This window comes from Thunnus maccoyii, chromosome 5, assembly GCF_910596095.1.
Source record: "Thunnus maccoyii chromosome 5, fThuMac1.1, whole genome shotgun sequence".
Lineage (NCBI taxonomy): Eukaryota > Metazoa > Chordata > Actinopteri > Scombriformes > Scombridae > Thunnus > Thunnus maccoyii.
Genome location: NC_056537.1, coordinates 27,445,481 through 27,464,281, shown reverse-complemented (window position 1 = coordinate 27,464,281; position 18,801 = coordinate 27,445,481). Strand labels below are relative to the sequence as shown.

Here is an 18,801-nt window from a genome sequence, read left to right as displayed (position 1 = left end):
GGGTCATAAACATATGAACGTCCTGGAGACTCACTGACAGTTTGAATGTCCTAAGCAATAAGAAGAATCTCTAAAAATCTTTCAGCTGCCTGAACCACTAATGTTTTTTGAGGTCATGTCCCACACATGTCCCACTTCCCCCTTCCAAACTTAATTAGGTTCATGTAGACTGATCCACTTTCATTCTCATGTAAAACTGCCAGAACGACCAGCTTTTAACTGAACAGTCTGTGAAGTTCTTTTGAATTTTTTTAGACAGTACTTTAGAAAGATGTTTCACATCTTAACTTTACAAGAGTTGAATTGAGTGATGTCACTAAGATAATAATGGGTAATAATCTTTGACAAGTAGTTCCAGTGGTATTTATTTATTGTGATGGTGGCAGACAAAGGTCACGTCTTTACGATTCACTCATTTGATCATGAACATATCAGCCTCTTCACTCAAACGTAGACCTGAGGTCCACAGAAACTCCTGGCTTGCAGTGTAAAGTGATGAGAGGTAATTGGTTTGGTTTTTCTGCTCTGCAGCTTCTAGCAGTTCATGATGATCCTGACAAACTGAGCTCTTGTTCCAAGAAAACCAGAAAACCAAAATTTATCACTTTCTGCGAGCCAGACGATTTGTCATAGGAAAGATTTAGCAGACACCACATGTTCTGAACAGCAAATGTAAAAGCTTTCATTGACCAAGTGCAGGTTGATCAAAGGCAGTTTATAGATCATCAGTTTTACACATCCTCATATAAATATCTGTGGTCTGTCCTGAGGATCTGCGGGGATCATCTGTTTTCTACTCATTGTATGCCTGCCAGTTGATGTTGATGAAGGTCTTGCAGTCCATGCGGTCGATGTAGAGGACCCCATCCAGGTGGTCCATCTCATGCTGCAGGATACGAGCCGGCCAACCACTGGCCTGCCACGTGACGGCTTCACCCTTCTCATTCAGACCTGCAGGAAGAACAAGCAGAGGGACATAAAAATACACAGAAGTGAATCGGGGATTTCCTTGAATGTGTCTACTCAATGTACACTGACTCCTCAACAGTTGAGTGCTTTTAAATGAAATGCAAGTGTATTTCATTTTGAAACTTTTGCTTGTTTTGTGTGATTAATAAGACCAAATTTTAGTCTGTGTGTTTTGTTTTTTTTATAGTATTTTAAAGCAGTCTAGGTAAATGAGATTTGGCACATAATTTGAAAGGCACTGCAGTAGATAAACACAGGATGACGCTATGAAGGTGCGTACCGGACACTTCCACAGACCGGAAGCGGGGAACTGCGGCAGAGAAGCCTGAGATGCTCTCACAGGCCTCCTGAAACAGCGCTGTCTGTCCATCCAGCACCCTCAGCTGTGGGTTGACAAAGATCCTCAGGGGCTGGGCGGAGAGACCACGGATCTCCCTCGACCTAGGCGAACTCTCCTCCAACATCTTCTGAGGATATTCCAGGGCCAAGATGCGTAGTGGCACCCCTATCTGAGGTGCACTCAGTCCTACGCACTCAAGTTTTCGCATCACTTTCACCATAGTGTTGATGACCTGCTGGATCTCAGGGCCTGTTATGGCTGAAGGGTCAACAGCAGCCGCGTGGGACCGCAGCACTGGGTCTCCTACCTGGCACACATGACTGTACGGAGGACTGGGAGGGGATATGACCTTGCGTTTCATGTACTGAAGATAGGAGCGCACCTTGACATCGGCAGAGTAAGAGCGTGTGCACAGTACAGGTGAATACATTGAGGTGTGTGGAAGCCTGACTGAAAGGGCTTTGGATGCACAAAGTCTGAATCCCACCCTGGAGAGCTGAAGCAGTGACACACATGATGTTCTGTTCATGGTGGAGCTGCAGCTGGGATGATGTGTCGCAGGTCAGGAAGTAGATGTACGAGGCTGCAGGGACATCGCACAAGAGAATGACGTTAAGTTACTGTACATTTTTATCATGGTTCATGAGAACCCAACACTGCAATTTAAGCCCTACTTTAACTGCTTTAATGAAAATGAGATGTTCAGGTCCAATCTGGTCCTAATGGCTGATACACTATCTAGCCAAAAGTTGTGGATACAAAAATTACACACATATGATTGTGAAACATTTCATTCCAAGATCATTAATCTGCTGCTATCACCGCCGCTCTGCTGGGAAGGCTTTCCACAAGATTTAGGAGGTCGGTCACTAATTTTGGGTCAAAAGGCCTCATTTGTCATCTTAGTTGAAGTACAAAGGTGTTGGATGTGGTCGAGGTCAGGGCTCTTTTGCTGAAAATATCATCATGTATTCTGTGGCATTAGATTTCTCTTACTTAGAATTAAAGGGCCTGGCCCAAACCATGAAGAACAGGCCTAGACCACAAAGATGTGAACAGAGGTATCAACACACTTGGCCATCAAGTGTACCTCCATCAAAGTGCAGTTCTGTGGAGGAAGCTTGAATGTGTTGGTAAAATGAGTGGTATTTTGTATGTTACCATAGTTATTGGTGAATTGTATTGTAATTATAAAGTTTTTCAAATTATTCCAATGGCATAAGTTTTTGTTTTAAAGGACTAGTCTGTAGGATTTAGTGGCATCTAGTGGTGAGGTTGCAGATTGAACTAAACACCAAAGTCGAAACATTTCAAACGGAGACGTCAGAGGAACATGTTAGTCCTGTTTATCAGATACATGCCTAATAATGTGGAGTTAGTTTGACGTAGCGCTTACTACATTCAATAGAAATCTTATCTTAGCAGCAAGTCCAAACACCGCCTGCCGGGTAGCCAGGTACTACGAAACGAGCGCCCATTCAACCGCTGTCACACAGGCTACAATGTTAGGCCGTTAGCATGTTGATAGACATATTTTCAAAATACGCTACTAATGCTGCTAACTACGTATAGTATTATATATTTAAAGGCGTCGTATAGCTCCATTACCTTACAGCAAAGTGTACGCTTCTGTAAAGGACCACATATTCAGGACAGAAGGTGGTAATAAGGGAACAGAGGAGACGGTTACAGCGCTGGAAACTACTTCCGGGTCAACGACATAAGCTTCGCAATAAAAGTCTACATGCGTTAGCCACATAGTTAATTTATAGCAGCACTGCTTCAAAACCTTTATTTTGACAACGACTGGTGAGTTGACACAGAAGTAATTTACAACGTTTTGAAAGCGAAACTCTAGCAACAGTTACAGAGTTGGGATGTTGAACACTCCTCAACAACACTCAACTTGCCGGTACATGTCCAGCCGGGCGGGTGTCACATCGCATCCATGACTGTCAGCTTAAAAAGTGCCTTTTATCTCCTCACACCGTACGGAGCAATGTGTTCATTGAGCTGATGGAGGAAGGAGAACCGCAGCCTGACATGTTACACAGCTGCCCAAAGCTGCCGCTGTGGATCATAGAGTACGTCTGGGCTCACAAGATGATGGATATACAGGAAGGTTGGGAACAAGTTTTCGGTTGTTTTTCTTTCATAGTTTGACTCAGAGTAATGACACTGTATTACATTGCATTGCTGCGTACAGTTACGTTGTTGGTTTGCCTCATTCAGATGTTTGCAAAGTATTTAAAGGGGGGCAAATGTAAAAGAAAAAGAAAGAAAAAAGAGGAGCAAATGAAATGTACAATAATAACAATATGACAATATAGTAACATTTTCAATTAGTCTAATGAGTGTCTCCCTCCAGATAAATTGATAATCATTAGTTGTAGTCCCCATTTATTGTACTTAAATTACATTTTTGATTTTTTCTCTTCATATTAACCCAGGTCTTTATTCTGATACTAGATGTTATAACTGTTGTATAACTGAGTTGAATCCCGGCAGCTTAAAACGGTGGGTGAAATTCTTTTGTTAGAGGGTTTACACTCTACATCTACATGTTTCTGGAGCATGTAGTTATAGTAGCTATATGATAAATACCCATTCTGCATGGTTTGAGTACATGCAGACTTCATGCAGAATCCAAAAACACATTTTAGATTAACTAGTACCTTTCACTGTAAAACATAGCTGATCACTCTTTTGAAATTGACAGATGCAATGAAATTAAAATCAGCAGAGAGATGTGATGTGCCTCATGTTGTGTCTTCACAGTTGTGGATGTTTCCCACTGGCCAGAGGTGGACTCACAGCCTCTAAGCCTTGAGGATTCGTGGAGGCTGCGTGTTGTATCTGCCCAGGTATACTCCATCATGAAAAACAGGGACATGGAGCACTTTGAGAGAGTGATGGGCTTTCTCGAGGCCACTTACAGACTTCTGCCCAGACTTGTGGCACCCATCAAACACATGAAGATCATATTTGGCCTCAAGACCATGGTATGGAAATGGGTGGTGGCAGCATTCATTCATTCATTCACTCATTGAATAAGCATGTAAAACCTTTCCTGCACTGGTGTCATTTACATGCTGCAGTTGTTCTGTGGCAGTATTTTTTAATGTTCATTTGAATTCTTTAATTTGAATTTCCCTTTTTCTTGGTTATTGTCTCTCCCTCCAGGTCATTATGTGGATGCTCAGGGAGGGCAGAGGCATGGCTGATACTGTGTTTAAAATCATCCAGTTCTTCCCAAGTAAACTACCTCAATACCAAGATCAATGTGTAAGTGTACAACTTTGTTCTGCATATTTTTTAAAAACTTTTTTACATTTAAATTAGCTTTTACTCAGCTGATTTAGTGTTGTGTAATATTAATCAAGGGCATCAGTTTTACTTAAAGCTGCACTAATCAATCTTGTTATATTAATGTAAAAAAAAGACTATGTAGTGTAATGTATGTCATGTCAAAGGTGTCTCACTTGGTGACAAACCCCCAAAAGAATTATCACCAACTTTGTAGTTCCCCTCAGCTCTATGGACCTTTTTATTGTCTTTCAGCTCATTGTTTTGGTTTTATGACACGCAGTGTTTTGGTTCACTCTCACCACTCTCATCACCCATGTCCACAAGTAGCAGCCAGCTGTTTTCAGTGAAAAAGCCCTGATAAACCCACTGTACCCTACTGGCCCTGCACCAAACACCAGACAGACAAAGTTAGTGACTAGCTGGTGAACATAGTGGAGCATTTAGCTGCTAAAGAGCTGGATATTTTCTCAGAAGTTGCTGGTGACCGAAACAGCCAAAAAGAGAGTGAATATTGGACTTCAGCCTGGGTTTTACCTGAGGCAAGGGGTTAATGGGAGTCCCGCTCCAGATTCCTCTCTGTGTTTACATTCTTTCATTCACTTTGTCGTATAAAGCCACACAAAAAAACTTACTTGTAGTAGCAAACACAAGCAGCCAATCACAGTTTTTGCAGTTCACATGTGGTATTTCTGTAGCCTTGACGTGGCTTGTCAGCCACTGCGCAACCTCTGAGTAACCTATAAAAGGCGCTTTACATTCATGAGGTGGCCAGAAACAAGAAAAACAAATGCTAAGGCTGTTCAGTGTGTTCTGGATGTGTAACTGTTTGCTCACACATTCAACTTAATAAGGCGATAATACGTCAGTGTTTTGTTGACAGCTTTGTGTGAGGCCCCAAGTAGCCAAGAAGCAAATAATTCAGGTTTAAATTGCAGCTGTATCGTAGTAAAGTCCCTGCAATCAAGAAGGTATGATTAGATATCAAAATCAGCCAACCTCTTATTTATATGTGAAGTTTGGATGTCAAAATTTTGCAATGACTGATCAGATATTGTCATTTCTGTATGTGTCATTTTGAAGTTTAACTGAGAATTGGATATGTCTCATTAATTATTGAAATGCAACATATCATCAATTAATTTAAATGGATTTAAATTAACTTTATTTTTATAGGCTAGATAACAAAAAATATGCATCCAGTTAAGTATGGTAACACCTTGCCATGCCAAACTATTGCCTATATGAAAATCTTGCCAGTGATAATAGATCCATCATCCTTTGTTTTGTCTCCTTCTTCCTGTTTGACAGAGCCAACATGAAATGTTCCTCATGAGAAAGAACCATCTAGACTTTAAGGCTCTGGCACAAACACTCGCTGTGGACAAAGACAAACTTGAAGATTATATCAAGGTTAGTTTACTTCACCACACTGTCTTATAATAGGTGTAACTGCCAGAATAAAGGATACAATTTTTTCTGGCAGTTATTCAAAATGTTCACATTGACTTCTCCTTGGTACTCGATGATATATAGTGTCATACAGGAGGGATAGAGGGGGAGCCGAAACTTGAAATACCATTCTCTCTCAAGCAGACCTTGTAGTGACACATAACAGCACTGAAAACAATGTAATTGACATGTAATAAAATGAAAGACATCTCAGCTGTATAGACAAGTGTATCCCACGATTATAAAACAATTATGAGTCAAGCTATTGTATTCATTATTCTGTGTTAAAACAGCCCCAGACTGCGATTCCTTTCCTATTCAGCAGAGTGCACTGCAGATCAACATTTTAAAACAAATCTTTCTGGTACGCCACACAAATGTGGAACTGTCCATGTCCATGTAATGAGGAGTAATACATGCTTTGCATTGTTATTTTGTTTTTGCTGCCAACCAGATCTAATGAACTCTAAACCATGTGAACTTGAGTGTCACTTGGAAAAAGCTGTTTCCAAGAAACCTCTGGAACTGAGGTATTAAAGTTCATCACAGGTTAAACAGTAAATACACAAATAAAAAACAACACTGTGGACTTGTTGTTTTATTTAAACCCATACCATGGGTGAATCAGTCTTTGATAACACAAAATCACTGTGCAGCCAAGGTTATGTTTCTTAATGACATTGCCGATTCAGACTTTGCTTTCTGGCCTTTAGAATGTAAAATTAAAGCGTAAATCCTTACTCTAAATACTTTAAATTGCATGAGATCAAACAAATTATAGAAAGTCTGATTCTGTATGACATGTTAAGTGCTGCCTGTCTTTCAGAATCAGATGGAGGAGCAGTATGGTGAACATTATGCCCAGAAAGTAGAGGACAGGCTGCTGCACTATCTACAAGAACTGGAGACTGTCTTACCAAGAGATACCTACATCGATAAGGTGTGTGTTTGTTTTAATCTGTGCTTGTAGTATGGTGCATTTTTAAAAAGTTCTGTTTACTTTGATGGGGTGACTTACAAACAAATGTACAATGTGAGATTTTGGACTCATTACATTAAAACTGAAAATTTAGCTGTTTTGACACTTATGTAGTATTTCAGAAAATTGCTGTAAGTACTGCAAATGTAATGTGTTTGTCACTGCTCAGTACACTAAAAAGAGTAAGGATGTGTTTAATTGAAATTTTGTTTTTAATTTAAACTTAATTAAGTGGTTAAAGGTACCTTGGGGAGTTGTCTTCTAAATACACAGTTTATTGTGTTTACATTTAGCGTTTATCACCAAAATACATAGTGTGTATCTTTGATGCCCACTCATCAAACCATTGCTCCACAGCACCACTAGCTGCCAAAACCCCCACTGGGTACCTTTAAGTCAGTCCATAAGAGATCATTAAGGGCTGTAAAAATGACAAAACTTGGATTGCTTCTAATATCATAATATGAATTTTTGATTGATTGTGTATGTGCCATGTATGAATGTGTGGACTAGATACTGAAGAAGGAAAGTCCTGTGACTGAAGAGGAGAAGCTGCTATTGGAAGTAATTACTTCTGACACCACCACCATAGCAACAACCCTACAGAAACTGCTGCACTGTGGTAAGAATCACATTGTAACACACAACACAAATAATACACACAAATGTCAACTGTCTGGCATATAGGTTGGTACACAGATTGATACATCTATGCTGTAACTTGTAATTGTACCATTTGTATGTTTCTACTATTGATTGTACTGTGTACAGCATAGCACCAAAGAAAAATATTTGTATAGCACCTGCATTACAGTGCATTACATAAAACATATAAGACACTAAGAAAAGATGTAAAAGAAACACAAGACATCATAAAAAGACATTTAAATAGCAATTAAAACATAGATTAAATAGATAGAGGCCAAGATGAGCCTCTTTCAGACATGCCCATCATTATGTAGATGTGATGGCAATTTTACATGTTGGTCTCATTTCAGTTATGTATAAAAAATATGTTTTTCCCCTGGCAGTGGGGGGCAAGAAAAAAAACAACATACAACAACAAGTCCTAACCAATGGATTCTCATTCTGTGCTTTGACACTGTCGCACATTATAAAAGGCAGTAGAACTCTCAAATAAATCATGAAATTGATGAGAATATTAATTTGGGGAGTTAGTAGAGGTGGAGATGGAGCCTTCCTCATGCTCACAATAGTCATACATTAATAAGTTAGATGAGAAGTTAGATGAGAGTTCTCATTTAACTCTCAGCAAGGAAGCGAATATGGGTATTTCCCAAAATGTCAAACTACTCCTTAAAGGCTTTAACCACAAAATCCATTTTAAAGTCCATGAGTGATGCAGCCTATGAGACAACTGAGAACACTCTTTTTACTTTATATCATTTATTGTCTACTTATCATCATTCTCCAGCAGCCTTGCCACCAAATATTGCAAGAGCATTGTGGCACTTTGTACAATCCGCTGCCTTGTCTGAATCAAGCCATTATGAACATACATCTCATTACTTAAACAGATAGATGAAGCCACCAATGTTATGTCTGTATCTGAAGAGGGCTAAAGCAATATTGTTATCCTCTTTTTTTTTTTTTACCTTGATTGTGTCTTTACTTACCACTAGGAGGCCATAATGAACACTTTATTCTCAGTCTGCAGCTTGTTGTTATATTAATTCTGATGTGACACAACCTTGGTGCAGAATAGGATCTAATTGTGCTTGTAATGTGTGCCTTCACATTTAACCCATAACGCAATTTTATTCTCATGATAATTGTGCATTTGTTAATAAAAATGCATTGCCTCTGTATTCCTTTTAGATGTTGCTTCCTGTTGTCCGATCAGTGCTTCTCAGAAATCAGAGCATGAGGCAGAAATGGAAAACTCTCAACTCCCAAAGTCTGTTCTATATGCCAGCTCCTCAAAGGCTCTTCTCAGGTCTCAGGTTATTAGAGGAAAAGAGGCTGCACTGTCTAAAGACAACTATTTTCTGCTGGAGGATGAATCTAATTTGAGTGCACTGACAGTGGGTAATGGCAGTGATGGAGGAGTGAAAAATGTAGCTAGTGTGCTGGAGAGAGAAGAAGGAAATACTTCAGAGGAGGAAATCAGTCAGAGAAGCAGTGAATGTTCTCAGGAAGTGGTCTCCTCCCCTCAGTTCTGCTCCAAACATCGGCGATGGGTGAAGAGCATCCTGCGACAGTGTCCTGATGAGTGCTCAGAGGAGCTGCTGCTTCAGGCTAATGTTTCTTTGTCCCCGCCATTGTTCCAGTCTTCCTCCTCAACCTCTTCATCACAGGACCTCACCCCTTCTGACCTCATCCCATGTCCCCCTAACCAACAACATCCACCTTCACAGACCTCCACCCATCTTCTGACAGCAGCCCAAGCATCTGAACAAGGAAACCCTGAAGGTAAGATGAGTTCTGGGCCCTCTACATCAGCCAACAGTAGCCCTCAAATGGAGCCTCTACCTCAGCCCTCTTCATCCAAGGACACTCTGCTACCTGCTCTGCTGTCACCGGTTGTCAGACTGATAGACATTGCTACTGTCAGAGGGATCTTACCTAACTTTAAACCCCATGAAGCATCTCCAAGTCACTTCACCATGTCTAGTAAGAAACAAGCAGCTTCTACTTCTAGTCCTCAGGTACTAACCTTTTTACACTACCTTACCTCAGGGAACAAGGAGTCTACATTTGACCAGCCAGAAACTGTGGCTCCAACAAATCCCCCGAACACAATGCACAAAGTGAAAACAGCTCCTGTATCTCAGGATGCCTCTACCAGTTGTCAACCACCAAATCAACAGTCTTTCTCCAGACTGTCAAGAAAGTTCAGACAGGCTTGTACTGCCAGCAGGCATTCACAGCTTCTAGACAGATTCAGTCAAAACCCTTTAGCTGAGCAGTTCAGAAAGGCCCCAGCTATCTTTCAGAGTTGTCCTCTCTTGCCCGATGATAATGTCTCTGGGCCTCCTACACGCCATGCTTCTAGCTGTGCTGCTCAATCAGGGACTGTATCCTCAATCTGTACTGCTAGCCAAATCCCCTTGACTACCAGCTCATCTCGACAAGTTGTCCATCAGAACTCCATCAAACCTCGTCCTCAGACACACAGCACCAGTCCTCTTAAGTTAAAGACATTACCATGCACCACTGTCTTCTCCTGTACCTCCAACTCTGATTGCCTGGCAGCCAAGTCTGAGACCAGTAGAGTTTCAAGAGCCCAGCTGAAGTTATCGCTGCAGAGTCAGGCTGTGCTGCTGCAATCTAAGCTGCTACAGCCCTATGTGAGTCTTACCAGACTGAGGGTGCAGGAGTGTCACCAATTGACTGAGGGGAGATCTTCAATCAGACATGTGCTGTCTGTGGAACAAGCAGGCAATAGTGACTACAGTGAGGAAAGGAGGAGGAGGAGGGAGGAGGAAGAGGATGCAGATTCCTCTTTTGATCTCAACACTCTTTACTCCAGTCATTCGTCAAGTAGTGACATTGAGGACTCTCCTGATTCCGATCCTGACTACAAGCCTCGCATTAAAAAGAAAAGACTTCTCTTAGAGTATGTGACAGCAGTGAGCCTGAATAATACATGAGAACCTGAACATACAGAACAATTCAGTATTGCCAGTCTCAGGTTCAAGGAGGTGATATCACCGCTGACATCAACTTCATTTCCAATAAAGTTAGTGCCAAGCTAACTTTTAAGTTAGTGAAGACATTAGTTAGTGACTTACATTCTTCATCTGGATGTGTAAACAGACAATAGTTGTCTAACCTGTTACCTTTATCAGCTTTACAGGGGAATATGTGAAATGATTTTATAATAATAATAATATGATACAATAATTTATAATAATTTTTAGATTTTTAGCTGGTGGCTTTCTGCCCTAAGCCCCCCCCCTCAAAAGAAATATCAATGCAGCTTTAAAGAACGTTTGAAATTTTTAAAAGACTGTTATTTAATAACGCTTATTTAAAATGACCTGAGACCTCTGGCTTCCAACTCTGATTGAGCAGTGGTGACTGCACTATTGAAGAAAAAAGGGTTATTTTAATTGTTTGTATGGTGCTTCATACATTTATAAAGCTGTTACATGACCTTTTGAATTTAAGACTAAGAACTGTAATTGGAAAAGAAAACTAGAAATGTTTACAATGCTAATACACATTTCGATGTAACATAACCTTCTGACTTGAAATCCACCATGCATCTGTTCTCAACTATTAATGTAGCATTTACTGTAGCAGCTGTCTATTGAATGTTTGAGTGTTTTGTAACCATCAAAAATGGTTTGTCATTATAAATTTGAGAACCACTGAGGAATCAGAATAAAACAGTCTTTAGATGTGCTTTCTTTTGTCAGTCGATCAGTTGGTTGGTCCACTACTTTGGTCCAGACTGAAATAACTCAACAACTATTTGAAGTATTGCCATGAAATTTGGTACAGACATCCATGGTCCCCAGAGGATGAATCCCCCAGTCTTTCCTCCAACACCACCAACAGGTCAAATTGTTCATGTATTCAGTAAAATATCTCAACATCCAAAAGATCAATTGGCTCAACATTTTGTACAAATATTCATGGTTCCCTGATGTCATATCCCAATGACTTGGTGACTTTTCATTAGGTGCCACCATGAGGCTGACATTTTTGAGTGAAATATTGTGGTAACTACTGGATGGATTGTCATGACATTTGGTACAGATTTTCATCTAGTGCCACGCAACAGGTCAAATTTTTAATTTCTCCAGTGACCAAATACTCGCAAGACTAATGTCATTCCCATCAGCCTCACTTGGGCTTTGTTTGGTGCTAGTGTGGCTACAGTCTTGTTCATAAAGGCATCCAATGTACAAAGTAGTATAGAAAATGTATAAAGAACCTGATTTTATTAATAGTCTGTTGCTATATGTCACCCAGGACATTGTTTTTTTTCATATACTCTCAAATTTAAAACAATTTTTTTAAAAGTCTCAATAAATTGATGCAGTGTGTGTATAAAGATTGGACTAGTCAGTGTCAACTTGCCTGCCACCTTGTCAGCTGATGTTAGTTCGACATGGACCGCCCACTTGGAGTCACAGCCGCTCCTCTTTGGCCAGTTAATGTGCCTGTCTCCAGAATCAGCCAATGAGCTCTGTGGAAGCCAGGTCTGTGTGGCGGGGTGTCCAGTGGCACGACATGACACCGACTCTTCACAGCTGTTTAAAAAAATGGTTTGGACGTGAGCGCCAAATCATCAAGGGTCATCACTGAGGTCAACAGTACCCCCCCGTTTGCATACGTGTGTTTACACAGTGCTATTGAAGGGAACAGTAGATAGATCCGGCCTCTAGTTGGGGTAAAATGAGGACACTGGTTAAAGGTTTTTGACCTGAGCATTGATTAGGAAATGTGCCCTTGAATGATACATCTCAAACAGTAGGCTGGACACACAACAAGTGTAGGAAATGCGTTGATTTGACAGCTGTAAGTAATGGATTTAACCTGGAAGCTGTCATTTGGCCATTTAGTCACTGAAGAATTCTATTCACACTTCTATAATAACTCTTTTCAAAGGTATCTTTTAATTGGGCAAATGGAGGTCTGGGGAGTGATTAAGCTTACATTATTCTTAACCAGTAACTGAATTGAAATTTACAGTCAAAGCAACCTAGAGGTTCTAGTAGTTTCAAATGAATTCCTACGTGTACCTTAGGCTAGGGTTGGGTAAAGTAGGGTAATGAACCCTTCTTAACACTGTGAGTCTGATCATGAATGATATTGAACCTGGCATTTAACCAAGCTACTGCAGTCTGAAGTTGAAGTACATGAAGTTTTCACTGATAACCTCACATAGTGTTCTACTTCTTGTGGTTCAGCCAGTGTGGTAGTTTAGCTCAACACTGGTGCTCCATGAGAAGATGGTAACACAAACTGATTCTCATTCATCAATTACCAGATGTGATTCTGAATTAGAGTTCTGGGCCCATACCTGTGCCTGTGTAAGACTCAACCCAACTGGTACTGTCAAATTTGATACCCAAACCCAACCCAAGTGCAAAGCTTCAGGCAACAAAATAGCCTGAACCTGACCTAAAACCAGATACTTTGTTGGGTTTGGTAGCAGAACTGTATTCCACATGAGTGCACATTTGTGCTATATGTTAATACATATTATTATCACAGTTGCCATGCAAGGTTCCAGAGAAGGATTTTAGTTCACCATGGTCTAAATCTTGTATTCTTCCTGCTATACTTGCAGCCCATCTATTTAGAGTGGCTGGTGGTATTGGTGTGGTTTGACATTAAAATATTCCAAGAAATGTTATCAGCACCTTTAGTCCACAAATATCAGAATCATCTGTCAACAGCCTTATTTTGATGTTGACACAGGGAACACATTTCTTTGATGAAATCTCGATGGTGGATGAAAACATTGTACACAACACCATCCCTAATCAACAACACACACCTCCACAGCTATCCAAAGATAAGAAATAAAACACAATGTGCTCAAACTGGCACCAAGGCCACCTGGTCACAATATGATGTTTATTAGTGAATCTAGCCCCAAAATGGAGGAGTTGATAAAAAAAAGATAAAATGTCATCAACAAGTCTGTGAGACAGGATGACCAAGGCCCTTGGCAAGGCAATACAGTGCTGGCTTCATTGCTGAGTACAAAGTTTCACGTGTAAACTGTGTGTGTATTTGAGTCATTATATAAGTCCTTATTAAAGGGAAAATCCACCCTAAAACCAAATGTACGTTATGACATTCTCAGTATTTTAGACGATGAAACTATTATATAGACAAGATGGAAATCACAGTGTCATGATTGAAGTGATGATGTCATCATGTTATTCGTGACCAACTCTGTGGGCGCACAGACCTTCTATTTGACCTATTTAAATAGAATTGATAATTAAGGTTAATTTATTAGACTAAAATGAAAATGATCTGTGTGTCAAAAGTGATAAAATCATTCTATTTTAGGATGGATTTCTCCTTGAAGGCTTGTATTTATTTATTCACTTATAGTCACAGGGGTACTAGCTGTGAATGTTTACTGGGTTTTTCCTCGTATCAGTATTGCATCAGATACATTTGATGGTGCATGTTCCCAAATTGAGTCTAAAGAGCAATGTGTGACTGAGGAACCCTAACCCTGAGGAACAGCACGTTTCTTTTCTCCTTTGTTTTTGAAGCCACTGTGTGGATTTTTTTTATGTGACCAAAGCATTTTTACAAATTTTGTGATAAATATTAACTATTTAATGTATTGTTTGTTGAAATTCTAGACAATGTGTCGCTCTGGCAGCCCATTTCTGGGCCCATGGGTCCCATTGGGTGTGGTGCCGTGCAATACTGTCTCTGTGCCTTGTTTGGTGCTACCACGTGGGGATGCCAAAGTTGTAAATCTTCATATTCTACACATGGGGGCTTTGACCTGTAATAGCAATTTTAATCCACAATACCCTCAGATTTTCCCAATAAAGTAAGCATATTATTGTTTTTAGCCATGCTGGCGGCAAGGATGGCATTGTCGGTGAGTCCACCACTTTGGTCCAAAGTTAATACTTCAAAAACTATTGAATGATTGCCATAAAAATGTGTACAGACATTCATTGTCCCCAGTCTACTGACTACTGGTCCCCTGACCTCTCCTTTAGCACCCCCATGAGGTTGTTTTAGTGAAATGTCTCATCAATTATAGGATGGATTGCAATGAAGTTTGGTTCAGATACCCATGGTGCCCAGAGGATGAGTCCTAATGGTTCTTGTGATCCTCTGACTTTTCCATTGGCACCACCAGCACCTTGACATTTTTGGCTCAGAGTGAAATGTGTCGACAACTGTTGGATAAACTGTCATGAAAGCTGATTATTATATTCATATGATATTCACGTCCCCCCTGTAAGAACTTTGGCGACACTCTCATTTTTCTTCTAGCACCATCATCTGGTAAAAAATCCACTTTGTCCACTACTTTAATTTATGACCAAATATCTGCAAAACTAATGACATTGCCATCAGCCTCAGCTGTGCTTTGTGTTAATGCTAATTAACACGTTATTAGCAATATGTTGATCTTGGGAAACATCACTATTGTCATTGTGATTTTGTTAGCATGTAGATGTTAGTGCTGTACATCCTCAGAGCTGCTACAGTGGCTGTAGACTCTTAGGGCTCAGGTGTGCTCGAAAGGCAATATTATAGCTACTTGGAATGGCCTACTCGAAAGTGAGGTGAAACGCTGGTTGTCATAAACAAATATTGTTTAGTTATAGTTATAGTCATGGGGTAACAATACACATTTTCAGAGTATACTGTTGTCTTTAGTCTTGTTAATCCACCATATATGATAATATCCTTCATTGTTCTCACGATTTTTCCCATTAAGGAGCCTTTCCCCTCTCCAAGGTTGACTTGCCTTGTTGGTTTTATTTTGCAGGAATTTTGTAACAACTGATTTAGTAGATTTTTACGAATTGTCATGTTGAGTGATAGAGGTGCATGATGTGCAACATGGCAAGGGAAGAAGCCATGTAAAAATGATTGTTTAGATCTTACCAGCAAGTTAGCCGAACTGTATTTACTGTATGTAGAGTTTGCTTGGTTTCTATAAAGCAAATCATTGTTAGAGACATTCTCAAAAAGTGTTTAATGTCTCTTGCTGTGACTCTTTGTTTGCGCTGAGTGCATGTTTACTCCCCCAACAAGCTGTTCTATGAAACCAATCTGTCTTGCCCTCCCCTTGATGGAGTACCAAAACAATGACTGCAGTTTTGGATGAAAGCTGAGGACAGATAGGACAGAGTCAACACAGGCGTTATATCCCTGGTCACAAAAATGGATCTCTATTAAAAGACAAGGCTGGTGCTATTTTATCCTCTTACAATTATTATTATCATTATTATTATTGTTAAGTTCTATGTAGAAGAATATGACAAATTATCGAGAAAGCATCATCTGTGTAACCTCAGTCTGTTCCTGTATAGTAGAACTGTATTGTCCAAAATAAAAGCTTTTAAAGGAGTGATAGTGTGCCATCAGGCTGGGGCTTCACAGGAAATGCTTGTTAGTAGAATAAATTCATTTTTATAAAGTGTGCAAGTACAACCTTGCTCTGTAGTTTTTATTACTCCACTTATACCACTTTTCCTCAAAGCTATTTGTCACAGGGGATTACTTTGACCTCCTCTGAGATTACTTCACTCAAAGGGACTGTAAATTGAACTGAAAAAAATGATTTGACTGTCTGGCCCTTATGTAAGGAATAGTTTTCCACAGATGTTGTTTAAGTTCGACCTGCTTTTTTCCCCTCCCACACCAGCCAGTCAGGCTGCTCGCTGTACTCACTGCAAACCTCAGTTCACTCAGCGTCACTGAAGGAAATGTGATATGCTTGAAAGACAACCTACATGCTTTCAGCGGCATAACAAAACCATCATAGGTGTGTTTCGTCTTAACGATTGTTTGTCTGCCTGACATATTGATTTAACACAAAGTGACCGGGCAGTCTAGAGAGGCACACATCTGGCAAACATGGACACACATGAAATAATAACATGTTTTGTTGACTCAGGTATCAGGCTTAGTATGTCATAGCCGTCATGAATAAGTAACTTTTTGTTTGGGCAGGGTGCCCAAATAGAAGCACGAGGATAATAACTTACAGTTGATCTGATATCTGAGTTTTTGTTCATATTTTGTGAAGTAATTTTACTTGTTTTGATTGGAGTATTATATCATACATGTTTTACATCCATTACATAGGACAAACTCTAATTCAAGTCAAGTCAAATATGTTACACAAAATGTAATTTATAGGCCTTTTTCCACAGCAAACATTTTGAATTGTCATAGTAGCAGAAGCACAGGTGTTACTAATAACATCACATTTCACAAGATCTTATTTTATTCTAATCACTTGAGTCGTGAAGTCATTCAAGTTGTGAATTAAATTATGCTTATTCGCTTTCTTGCCCAGAGGTACATAGCTCTGTCCAAAGTTTTTGGCCTGGCAAAGTGACTTCCTGGAGTCTTGTTGTTCATGTGAGATTGTCAGGCAAACAGCAGAGACTCCAGGAGGTCAAGAACTCTGGACAGAGCTAGGCTAGCTGTTTCCCACATTTCCAGTCTTCATTCTAAGCTAAGCTAATCATCTCCTTGCTCTAACTTCATATTTAATAGACAGATATGAGAGTGGTCAGTCAATTTAATTTATAGAATACCTGCCGCAAAGGGCAGAGAGTTAGTTCTTGTGATATAACTCTCTGCAAGAAAGTGAATAAGCATATTTCTCAAATGTCAATAGAATTCAGCCATCACTCATTTTATTATTTACATCTGTGATTTTCCTACTGTGACATGTCAAAATGTCTTCTGTGAAAAGGCCATGTTGTGGAAGGAAATGGTTGAAAAAAGCACATTAGAGGAGATGATGCTTTCATTATTTCTCAAAAACAGAGGGATTTATCCAGTTCTGGAGATATCTACAGCTGCATACACATTACGCAACATCTTTGGATCATGTCGTCAAACTCTACAGCCAGCAGCTGAGTTAGATAAAATCCTGAAGGTTGTTGATAAAAGACATGAAGCATCAAAGTATTACAGGAAGCTACTGCTGCAGCCCATAAAAGTGTATGAGAAAAAGATTTGAGTGTAATGTTCATGAAGATGAATGGGATGTAGTTTGATATTATATCAAAAGATTTAAGGGTTTGACTCAGTATGTTTAAATAGAGTTTATTTTAAGATTGTATGGTGTGCTGAAGATACTATGCACTGTGGAAATGCCCCAGAAAGTGGACATTCTGGAAGATTTAGGCATATTTTATATTTGACAGGATGTTACGTTTGCATTCAGTCCAAAACTAAAGCAGACTATGGGGTATTTGCTGTGCTACGTTGATTATTATAGGACTACATTCGAGACCAAACTCTGGAAAGCTCTGGCATCTCTCATTTTCAGAGGTTGATGAGTGATTCAGGAAGGATTGTTGCATAAGAATGTCATATACACAGTGGTGGAGGAAAAACACTTTCCCATACTTAAGTAAAAGTAGCAATATCACAATGTAAAAATCCTCTATTACCAGTAATGTCCAGTGTTGAAAATGTTGCCTAAGTAGAAGTACTGCATGTGAGTATTTTCAGCAAAATGTACTTAAAATACTCAAAGTTTAAAAAGGCCTCTAAGCGTATTATATTGTTATATATTATATTATATTATTGGATTATCATTATGATGTTAGATAGCTTCAGATGATTCAGATGAATGAGAATGGAGTCCAGTGTGAATGGCAGTTTGTATCCAGCCAAAGCCAAGAGCCGCAGGCAGAGATGGGAAGTGAACCCCTCAAGGATGGCCAACAACACCCTCAATCCCATCAGGGCCATTGTGGATGGGATGAAGCTCACCTCAAACCAGGAAAAACCCATGTTTGCTCCTTCCATAGGTGAGAAGGTTTCTGCATTCTGTCAGTGGCAACATGACTAAATTGGCGATTTAAAAACTCCTGGAGATGCCACTTTGCTGCTTACAAGCATGCAAATTTTCAATCTGTAATTATTAAGTGATTAATCAATTCACCAACAAGCAATAAAACAGTAATCAGATGTACTCTTCAGATTAATATGATAATGTGTGTCTATAATCAATAAAAAAAAACCCTTCATCCTTAGATTAGTTTCTAAGATCTTAAATCAATAAATAATATAATGGTAATGCAGGTGCAAC

The 18,801-nt window shown here is 39.7% G+C and overlaps 2 protein-coding genes across 3 annotated transcripts; one reads left to right on the top strand and one right to left on the bottom strand.

Moving 5' to 3' along the window:
• Positions 1-352: 352 nt before the first annotated feature.
• Positions 353-3,022, bottom strand: pdf (peptide deformylase, mitochondrial). 2 transcript variants are annotated; one of them, XM_042411189.1, is made up of 3 exons: positions 2,918-3,022; positions 1,250-1,892; positions 353-951 (listed from the first exon to the last, which is right to left on the bottom strand). In XM_042411189.1, exons 2-3 carry the CDS (start codon positions 1,836-1,838, stop codon positions 794-796), a joined length of 747 nt encoding a protein of 248 aa, XP_042267123.1. In that variant the 5' UTR covers positions 1,839-1,892; positions 2,918-3,022; the 3' UTR covers positions 353-793. The 2 variants fall into 2 exon arrangements, with proteins under 2 accessions (XP_042267123.1, XP_042267124.1); XM_042411190.1 differs by having other exon boundaries at positions 2,923-3,018.
• A 106-nt stretch (positions 3,023-3,128) lies between these two features.
• Positions 3,129-11,418, top strand: LOC121896990. Its single transcript, XM_042411187.1, has 7 exons — positions 3,129-3,431; positions 4,088-4,311; positions 4,493-4,594; positions 5,927-6,028; positions 6,894-7,007; positions 7,560-7,668; positions 8,886-11,418. The coding sequence occupies exons 1-7, from the start codon at positions 3,326-3,328 to the stop codon at positions 10,658-10,660; spliced, it is 2,532 nt and encodes an 843-aa protein (XP_042267121.1). The 5' UTR covers positions 3,129-3,325; the 3' UTR covers positions 10,661-11,418.
• Positions 11,419-18,801: the final 7,383 nt, after the last annotated feature.